Genomic DNA, 10,549 nt, shown 5'->3' on the forward strand with positions numbered 1-10,549 from the left:
TCCTTCCCCCCACCCCACCACCACCCTCCCCCCATCCCCCATCTGGATGACAACGATGGTCATCATCGATCTCGATGGACACACCACCATACATATGTATGTGTACATAGTTACATGCATGTATATGAATGTGTATTGTGTGTGCGTGTGCGTGTGTTTATGTAAGTTTGTGCCTGCCTATGTGTGCGTATGTGTTAGGGTAGCTGTTAGATACACATGTATGTTAAAATGTATGTATGCAGCGTGTGTGTGTGTGTGTGTGTGTGTGTGTGTGTGTGTGTGTGTAGTCACATTTTGGTGTGTGTATGTAACATAGATATGATGTCTTATGTTAACAAAAGCGTTTTTGTAAAGCACCTAGAGCAGATTTCTGGATAGTGTGCAATATAAGTATCCATTATTATTATTGTTATTATTATTATATATATAACAAATAGTACTCATTCTCATACCTATTGTCGCAGTTTATTGCCAAACAGCGATTAAATATTTTGCCGAAAATATCACTCTACTACAGTAAGCAGTGAAATGTACGCTGCCAGCCTCTAGCAAGATGGAGAACCGGCTGCCGCGCGTGGCGGCCTGTTTATGTTACCACTCCTTCTCTTTCAGCACAGTGGCCGCGACACGTGGGATTATCGACACGCTCCCGTTGTGCTGATGTTGATTATTTTAGGTGAAGGGGTTTCTCACCTAAAATTTAACATACAAAAATAAATAAATAAATGAATATATACATAAAGACGAAAAGGTTTGTGACATGAATGTAATGTCACGTTTTCTGAGTAAAAAAAAAAGAAAAGAAAAAGCAAGAAAAAGGAGGGAATATTTGCTGGTTAACTTTGGCTCCTTAACAAACAAACAACAAAACCAGGACTGGTTGCGCACACTGTTCACGGGTGATCTACCGACACGGTTGTTTATTATTGGGTAGTCAACTGGCACGGTAATCCAATTTCGTGCAGTGGGTGTCAAAGGGACGCGACTCAAACATATTCTGAACCACTGAGTCAAGTGATCTGAACCATGGCACCGTTTCAGCAAACTCTGAAGAAAATTTGCGGGTTTCTTCTCTATAAGTTTCCTCTGATAGATGCTCTGACACTGCTCATGCTGTTTGCAGAGAGGGCACAAAATGAAAGGTGGGTAAAAAGTGACTGAACTTGGAAAAACATATTTGGAAGTCAGCTCCGAAAGATGTTAATCCAGTGATGAGTTATTTCCCTTACATTGACATTCACGAGGCGTTTATCGTGGGTCGTTTTGGAGATGACGAAGTGCAGACAAAACCCAGACACAGACTTGCCAGTAGATGCGTGAACGATGATACTCAGTAATGTAATGTCCCATAGAATAATTCAGATCCATATTTGTCCATTGTCTTTTACTGTGTATTCGACGAAGTTGCACACACGAAGTGAACAAATGAATGGCAGAGCATAACAAGTGATGTGCGTGTATGCATACAATGAAAATGTTAAAGGAATAATAATGATAATAATGATGCAAGCAAAGGAGTATGATATACTGTATGATGCAAGGTATCATGCCAATATTTGAAATGTACAAACATCGTAAAATGCCAAAGCATGAGGGCAGTTTTGGTTGTCTTGACTGGTGGGAAATTTTAATCTGTGACATTATTTACACAGACTTTAACACACACATGTACACTTCAACACACACACACACACACACACACACTTGAACATATTGGAAAGGTATGCCTAATTGAGACCGATCCAGTCGAAATGACCAGCTCAACTTGTATACCGTAAAGATAACATGTACGATAGTCAAATGTAGTTCTTTTGTTTTTGAAGGCTTTCTTTGACTGGTTGCACCAGGAAAAGTTCGCATGTTAATTCTTTTCAGCATTTTGTCGATGTTTTAAATGGTAAGGGTTTTTGAGGGAAAATGTGAACGGGCAAGTCTAATTGCAAACAATGGCTTTGGGAACATGTAAACAATTAAAACAGAGTCATAACATATTATTGGAACACCGCACCAGACTGTTGTATTGTTGGTTTTGATCACACGTGCACACAAACACACAGACATTTAAACACACACACCCCACACTGCACACAAACACACCATTTTGAGAGTGCTCAGTAACTGTGCAGCATCGTTCGCAAGTAGACTCACGTCAAAATATCCTATGGTCTAATTGCAAACGACACTATTTTGCAGATTCCTGTCAAAACTATGTTCAGATCTGTCACCAATATGCTTTCTTAAATTCTCCCCACACTGGTAATGCGCATTCAACATATCCGATCAAATCAACTTTTTTAAACTGTGTCGAAAGTTCAGGTCCTACAACTTGCTTCCCTTGATTTTAGGATTTTGAGAGCACGTTTGTAACCTTGGTCGGCAGTGGTGCGCGAAGAGAAGAAAGAGTGCAGAAATAGCCTGAAATAGCTTGTGTTGGACTGGTTCTCAGAAATGGATATTCATTAAGGTATTAGAAAAAGGTCGAAGCAGACGTTAGGTTGTGAAATGCAACCGTTAAGAACGCTTCGAAGTTGGGCGGTATACGAATCGTTCGCAATTACACGCTGTTCGCAATTACCCATACCTACCTTATACATGTACATGCGCACACACACATGTACATATGCAATCTCTGTCTCAGACAAAAAAAATTTAACAGATCTCTTTCACACACATGCCTGCACGCGCGCGTGCGCTCACACACACACACACACCAAAGGAGAGGGGGAAAATTAGAAGAAAAAAAGCCAACTTGTGAACTTGTCGAACTGGTTGAAGTTCAGTCAAAAAAACAAAAACAACTCAGTTAATTGTCACAGTCAAGTTGGTGAAATTGGGTATCAGCAGTCATACTACCAACAAAATAAACTACATACAGCAGTCATACTACCAACAAAATGAACTACATACAGCAAGCTACTCACCACAGAGAGACATATGACCAAAGCAATTGATGTTATTAATTGCTGGGAATCACACAATACACCTTGACTGTGTCTGTATCTTGTGCTTATAAGTTATATATATATACATATATCTTCCAGTTCTAAAATTGAATTTTGAGAACTGGAAGATAAATAACAAACAGTGGACTGAAAACGATTGCAGCAACTGCAACGTTAAAAAAAACACACCCAAAGTTAATGTTTATAGCAACTCTGCTTGTTTCTGAATGTCACTGATTAGCCCCAGACTGGTGTATGTGTTTGATTGTTTGACAGTAGTGCCATATGTATGTTGACATAAGTTTACATTTGGGCCAACAGCAGAGTGAGAGCTGTATTATCAGTGCTTTCTCCAGTCAATGGGAAATCATTTACAGCTTAGTCTTTTGTGAAGGACTATGACTCTCAAACTAGGAGGCAAAATTGCACTGGCTCTTAGTGCTGCAGCCTCGTGGGCTAGTTGGCCTTTGGGAACCATCCCAATGCCGACTGTCCTAAAACCCTCTTGGCTGAGAGAGTTGGGATGTAACTTGGGCAAGACACTCTCCACTATAATCAAATTCTAGCCCAAATAGTCGGAACAGCAGTTGCCTCCTCTGCTGTTCTGATGGTCATTGTTGGACACGACTGACTATCATATATATATATATATATATATATATATATATATATATATATATATATATATATATATATATGTTAACCACTGTTGAGTTTGTCACAACTGTTCCTGTTCCAGAGTGCCTCCCATCAACCCCAAACTGGTCTATGTGTACCTGGTTGCCTGCATTGGCTGCGGCGTGCTCCTGTCCGCAGGCTTCAAACAGAAAGCAGCGTGCTTGGTGTATGCAGGCCAGACGCTCTACTTTGCCATCAACTTTTACACCAACCCTAAATGGGATTACCCAGAGTGGCAAAAGGTAGTGAGGTTTCAGCTCATGTTCTTGATATCAGGCACAAACATTCCACAGCTACCTCCATGATGATCTTGTTTGCGAGAGGTACCTCCAAATAAATGCCTGTAAATGCGAGATTAATGATACAAAATGTGTCTTAAATTCCTGAAGGAAATAGATATTTGTGACTTGATTTAAATCTTAGTTTGACTGAACAAGATCATGTGGGTTGACTGATCTTTTTAACATTACTTGAATTGTTTTTACTTATTAATCATATGTACTTTTTCTTTAGAACTGATGGGTTTTCAACCCTGAAAGGATCCTTTTGCATTTGGCCAGACTATAAGGGGAAAAAAAAGGATTGATAAATGTATTATATTTATTAAATGTACATATATTATGATTATATTAACTTTTTCTTTACTGCTTTGTTTATAAATGTTTATATTCACCCTTTCTGTATAGCTTTGGTGGTGTTGTTTTTTAATGCTCTCTGTATGTAGTGGTAAGGGGTGGTGAGTGAAAGCGTTGGCCACAGGAGAAGAGTGAAAGAACTTTATTAAAAAAGTGAAAAAGATACTGTTTCCAACTGTCAGAAAAAAGGAAAGTGCCATACTCACCTAACTGACAGAGAATGAACGTGTTTGTATTTTACTGTTAGAAGCAATGACAGGAACATGAGGCTCAGTTTTGTTCTCAGTCCATGTGGCAAATACATTACATTTTTCTGTTAAAAAAAAAAAAGAGGTTGATTTACCAAGTGGTTTAGCAGTCTTCCTTCTGTCTCTAGATTACAGGGCTCCCACTTTTCCACAGAATCATGGACTTCAGTGAGATGTAAAAATGAGATCCAGTGTTGACAAAATCTGGTAGCAAGAGGCAGCTGCAAGAGCAGCTGAACTGAATAAGTCTTATTTGCATAGAGTTAGAGCGATGACAGGGAATACTGTTAGTGTGAGACACTACTGAAGCTGTATATTGCAATAAATACCTAATTTCAAACAATAAATCTTCTCTTTGGTTATTCTCAGAAAGGAGCAAACTTTTTAAAACAGATTGAGAATCAACACAAAATAGGATATTACTTACTATCATTGGTATATCAACAAGATGATTTAAAGCCATAAGGATGGCCACCAAGTATTGTTCTAATGTCAAGTGCATATGCTTTAGTGTCCTGACAATTAAGCATATAATATTTTACTGTAGCTTGATGAAGCTTTATGTACACGAAAATGTGTCTTCACAAGTGACTGAGAACGTTGATGTTTTTAATTTTTTGCATTCATTATCAGTTGTTTTGCTTGTCAGTTTAACAACTTCTCTTTTACAAGGTCCTTTAAGTAACTTCCTGTAATTGTATTTAGATTTTTTCTTTTTTTTCAAATTTCACCCACATTTCACCCTCATTTGCTCAGTTTCCCCCATCCCTCCATTCATTCACATCTCCCACCCCTTCTAACTGATAATACTCAAATGTATTTATAAATACTTTAACAAAATGTCTTCAATCACTGATGCGTGTGACGGGACATTAAACAAAATTCCTCCTCCTCCTGAAGCTGTGAAGGTGAAAACTGAGAAGTGCTGGCATGTATCAATGCCTTTTTCTTCCCTGTTCATGTCAGATTGGAGGTGCTCTGTGTGAATCGTAGACTTATGATAATGGCAGTAAAGTGCTATAAAACTGTTCCGATTTGCATCAGACTGCACCATTTTGAATGTAAATTTCAAATTTTTTCTGGGGGAGCATGCCCCTAGACACCCCTGGAATTTCAGGGATTTTTTTTTTTTCCTCAGTGGGAGCCCTAAGATAAAAGGCCTTTACTAGTTTTAGAATTTTTTATTTCTTTGAAAATAGTCATGTGTACTGGCAAGAGATGATAGGAATCAGTTAAATGCCTCCAAACATGATGAAATTCATTTCATGGGATGTGTTACATGTCTTCAGATATTTTTTGTTTTTATTTTTTTTACCCTTTCACAGAGAAGGTTGTGTTCTTTTCCAAAATCAGATTTTGACAATGGCTTTCATTGTGTAGTGCCTATAAATCTAGACATGTCAAAGTTTGTTGTTGATGTTGTTTTGTGTGTGTGTGTGTGTGTGTTTTGTGTGTTTTTTTGTTGTTGTTGTTGTTGTTTTTTGTTGTTGTTGTTTTTTGTTGTTGTTGTTTTTTTGCAAGGCCCAACACTTGGCTTACATCACAGATTGACATAAGTTTACATTTGGGCCAACAGCAAAGTGAGAGCTGTATTATCAATGGTTTCTCCAGTCAATGGGAAACCATTTACAGCTTAGTCTTTTGTGAAGGACTATGACTCTCAAACTAGGAGGCAAAATTGCACTGGCTGTCAGTGCTGCAGCCTTGTGGGCTAGTTGGCGTTTGGGAACCATCCCAACGCCGACTGTCCTAAAACTCTCTTGGCCGAGAGAGTGGGGATGTAACTTGGGCAAGACACTCTCCACTATAATCAAATTCTAGCCCAAATAGTCGGAACAGCAGTTGCCTCCTCTGCTGTTCTGATGGTCATAGTCGGACACGACTGACTATCATATATCCTTCTTTTTGGCAGGAGGTGCTACGGCAGAATTGTGTAGGCGTTGGACTTCTGATCCAGTTTTCACCAGTGTCAGTATCAGTATCAGTAGCTCAAGGAGGCGTCACTGCATTCGGTCAAATCCATATATGCTACACCACATCTGCCAAGCAGATACCTGACCAGCAGCGTAACCCAACGTGCTTAGGCCTTGAGAAAAGAAAAAAAAAATATATATATATATATATATAATAAATTAAATAAAATATAAAAATAAAATAACAAAACTTAAAAAATAAATAAATAAAATAAAATAAAGTAACAAAAAATAAATAAAATAAATAAATAAAAAATAATATAGATAAATACATAAAAATACTACTACTAATAATAATAATATTTATAAGGCGCAAAATCTTGATGAAGTCAACTCAAAGCACGCGCTCACGCACACACACACACACACACACCCACCAGTGATCAGAGTTTAATGCCCTGTTTCAGCATGGTGGTGTGTCCCTGGCAAAGACACTTAACTCGAATTTTCCTCATTCCATCCAGGTGTAAATGGGTACCTGACTTAACTTGGGGAAGGTTAAAATGGCAGAAGGAGAGGGGTGGACTCCTGGTTTCCTGTGCCGAGCCTGACACAGTGGACATGAATTCACTGCTTGATGGCCACAAAATGCTATTGGACATTTAAACGGTTTTTCTCTCTCCATATTTGATGCCACCTGCCAAAGACCTTCAAAGGTAGAAACTTTGTTGTACTTGTCAAGAGGTTAAGTGAGAAACTGGTGGCGAGTCAGGAAACACTCCGTACATGATGAGTTCATTGTCACTGATGGCTGCAGAACGTTCTGGGGGGTGTTTAACCATAACCTTTAACCTAACTTCCCTGTGGAAGGTAATAATGTTGACGAAAATTCACTGCCCTGATGGCTGTGGTTCCTTAAACCCTAACCTTTAAATAAACTTATCTGTAGCAGGTAACATGGCTGATAAGGCAAGCCTCTAACCTTTACCCAGCTTCCCAGTGGCAGATAAAGATGTTGATGAGGCCTTGAACCTTACCCTTTAACCTAACGTCACAGTGGCAGATAAAGATGTTGATGAGGCCTTGAACCTTACCCTTTAACCTAACGTCACAGTGGCAGATAAAGATGTTGATGAGGCCTTGAACCTTACCCTTTAACCTAACTTCTCTTTGGCAGATAATGATGTTGATGAGGCCTTGAACCTTACCCTTTAACCTAACTTCTCAGTGGCTGATAATGATGTTGAGAAGTCCTTGAACCTTACCCTTTAACCTAACTTCACAGTGGCAGATAATCATCACGATGTTGATGGGCCCTTGAACTTTACCCTTTAACCTAACTTCTCAGTGGCAGATAAAGATGTTGGTGAGGCCTTGAACCTTACCCTTTAACCTAACTTCACAGTGGCAGATAATCATCACGATGTTGATGGGCCCTTGAACTTTACCCTTTAACCTAACTTCACAGTGGCAGATAAAGATGTTGGTGAGGCCTTGAACCTTACCCTTTAACCTAACTTCTCTTTGGCAGATGATGATGTTGACAAGGCCTTGAACTTTACCCTTTAACCTAACTTCTCTTTGGCAGATGATGATGTTGACAAGAATTCACAACAGTATTGGGCCTTGAACCTTTTGCTTTAACCAAATTTCTCCGGGGCAAATAATGATGACAATGAAAATATATCACTGTCCCCACATTTCTCTGGGGCAAGTAATGATGACAATGAAAATATATCACTGTCCCCACATTTCTCTGGGGCAAGTAATGATGACAATGAAAATATATCACTGCCCCCACATTTCTCTGGGGCAAATAATGATGACAATGAAAATATCTCACTGTCCCCACATTTCTCTGGGGCAAATAATGATGACAATGAAATATCTCACTGTCCCCACATTTCTCTGGGGCAAATAATGATGACAATGAAAATATCTCACTGCCTCCACATTTCTCTGGGGCAAGTAATGATGACAATGAAAATAGCTCACTACCCCAACTGGCTGCAGAAGGCTCTTGGGCTTTTAACCTTAACCTTTAACACAACCTCACTGCGGCAGGTAATAATGTCGATGAGGCAGACGTTTAATCTTAACCTTTAACCCAACCTCACTGTGGCAGATAATACTGTCAACAAGGCAGACCTTTTACCTTAACCTTTAACCCAGCCTCACTGTGGCAGATAATAATGTCGACGAGGCAGACCTTTAACCTTAACCTTAACCTAACCTGTCTGTGGCAGGTGATGATGTCAACAAGACAGGCCTTTAGCGCTAACCTTTAACCGAACTTCTCTGTGGCAGATGATGATGTTGGCAAGGATTCACTACCATGATGGCTGTAGAAGGCTATGAGGCCTTTAACCTTAACCTTTGATCTAACCTCTCTGTGGCAGATAATGATGTCGACGCGGCAGATCGGCGTGCTGGGCACCTATGTGATGTTCGCCTTCCTCCTGGACCGGCAGCGGTCGCATCAGCTGCGTCGCATCGGGGAGGTGTGCCTAGGGCTATACCTGATGGGCCTGGTCTACCTCATCAACAGTGTGCCCGAGTACAGGGCTGCTTTTGTCACCCACATCCTGGGCGGTGACTACATGCGCTACCTGGTGGCAGTCACGCTAGCCGGCTGCGCGCTCAGCTTCTTCTCCGGCTTCTTCCTGCGGGACATGGGCCTGTGTGCTGCCGTCACCCTGCTGCTCGTCGCCAGTTTCGTGGACCTTGACCTTGGCTACTGGGTGAGCTCCGGGGTGCACCTGTGGAACCAGCTGCGTCAGGTCCAGAACAGTGCCTGTGCTGTCGTCGGGTTGTTGTTCATATTCTGCACCATGGACAACCGGCTGAAGGTGGATTAGTAAACTGTTGATGGAAGGGGTAGGGGTTTTTGGGTAGTTGTTGATGGGTTGGTTGTTTTTTTTTTGTTGTTGTTTTTTTTAAAATAGAATTTGATGATTGCTGCAGTTTTGATGTGTTAGTTTGAAGTGTGTGTGTGTGTGTTTGTGTGTGTGTGTGTGTTCTTCCTTTTACTCATCTTACCTTGATGACGCAAGAGATGCTGACGATCCTGCTGGTCATGGAAAAAGGGGAAGCGGTTGTGAATTATCATCTTTCACTTGTATCTACATACATCTTTGTATTTATATACAGTGCATTTCTTGCAGTTGTGTGCATAAAAAGAAAAAAAAATTGGTTGCAAGATATTGCAAATGTTCATTGATTTTGTACAGAACTGCACTAATTTGCATATTCCTAGCATGACAAGCTTTTAGTACCACATCAACTTTGAATGTTTCAGTCTCTTCTCTTGTTCATATGTTAAATTATTTTGGTCCTTGCTGAGAGTCCCTTATAAAGCCAAGTGCACAGTAACATTTTAATATATGTCAGTAAATTTTTCACATAACGTTTCCATTTTAACCACCTTTTGGTGCAATGTGTTATTTTTCAGTGCAGTTTCTGGTGTGGCTTTCAGAGCATTGTGTGGAAGCAGGTCATGCTGTTTGTTGCATTCAGGTTTAGATTGTCAACTCTCACCTTTGGTGATGTGGATGACAGGGAGATTTCACTATCTTACACTATAACTACAGTCACGCCACCAGAGCAACAGCAGGTTAAGTTCACCTGTGAAAATGTTGAGATTTATGTTGGATGTCCAGGATTCAAACTAGTACCAGTTTGAATGTGGGCTTAGCACTCAACCAGTTGAGCCGATGAGGCAAACAGTTACTGCTGTATCCCATTGTTTCACAATGCCTGCCATGATCTTATTAAAAAAGACTTTTTTTAAACTCCATTATTGTAGGTTTTTGCATGCTTTCATGTGAATGGTTAGTGCGCACAAAGCTTTTATTTGTTTTTTTGCAGATTTTGAGCAAAATTCCTGTATTGTTGGTTTTTTTTGTGTTTTTTTTTAGATCATCCTTGTCAGGTGTGTTTTTTTTCTTTCTTTTTTTTGTTGTTGTTGTTATTGTTCTAACAGCATGTGCTTACATTAATATTATTTCATGTAAATAATGTTTGATTTTTTTGTTTTTTTTGCACAAAGTCTTGGGCAAATTCCATTAATGATTTTTTTTTTTTTTCGATATTCTTACGTTGTATGTTTGTTGTTGTTGTTTTTTATTGTTGGT

General features: G+C 39.7%; 1 protein-coding gene across 1 annotated transcript; it reads left to right on the plus strand.

Annotated features, from left to right (window-relative positions):
- Positions 1–1,005: 1,005 nt before the first annotated feature.
- LOC143301003 (transmembrane protein 101-like) lies at positions 1,006–10,548 on the plus strand. The gene is made up of 3 exons (XM_076614990.1): positions 1,006–1,142; positions 3,682–3,862; positions 8,816–10,548. Exons 1-3 carry the CDS (start codon positions 1,027–1,029, stop codon positions 9,272–9,274), a joined length of 756 nt encoding a protein of 251 aa, XP_076471105.1. The 5' UTR covers positions 1,006–1,026; the 3' UTR covers positions 9,275–10,548.
- Position 10,549: the final 1 nt, after the last annotated feature.

This window comes from Babylonia areolata, chromosome 27 (genome assembly GCF_041734735.1).
Source record: "Babylonia areolata isolate BAREFJ2019XMU chromosome 27, ASM4173473v1, whole genome shotgun sequence".
Classification (NCBI taxonomy): domain Eukaryota; kingdom Metazoa; phylum Mollusca; class Gastropoda; order Neogastropoda; family Buccinidae; genus Babylonia; species Babylonia areolata.

Coding starts and splice junctions, on each gene's coding strand:
- LOC143301003 (XM_076614990.1), top strand. CDS start 1,027: ATGGCACCGTTTCAGCAAACTCTGAAGAAAATTTGCGGGTTTCTTCTC. Junction 1,143..3,681: donor GAGAGGGCACAAAATGAAAG/GTGGGTAAAAAG, acceptor TTCCTGTTCCAG/AGTGCCTCCCATCAACCCCA. Junction 3,863..8,815: donor ATTACCCAGAGTGGCAAAAG/GTAGTGAGGTTT, acceptor TCTCTGTGGCAG/ATAATGATGTCGACGCGGCA.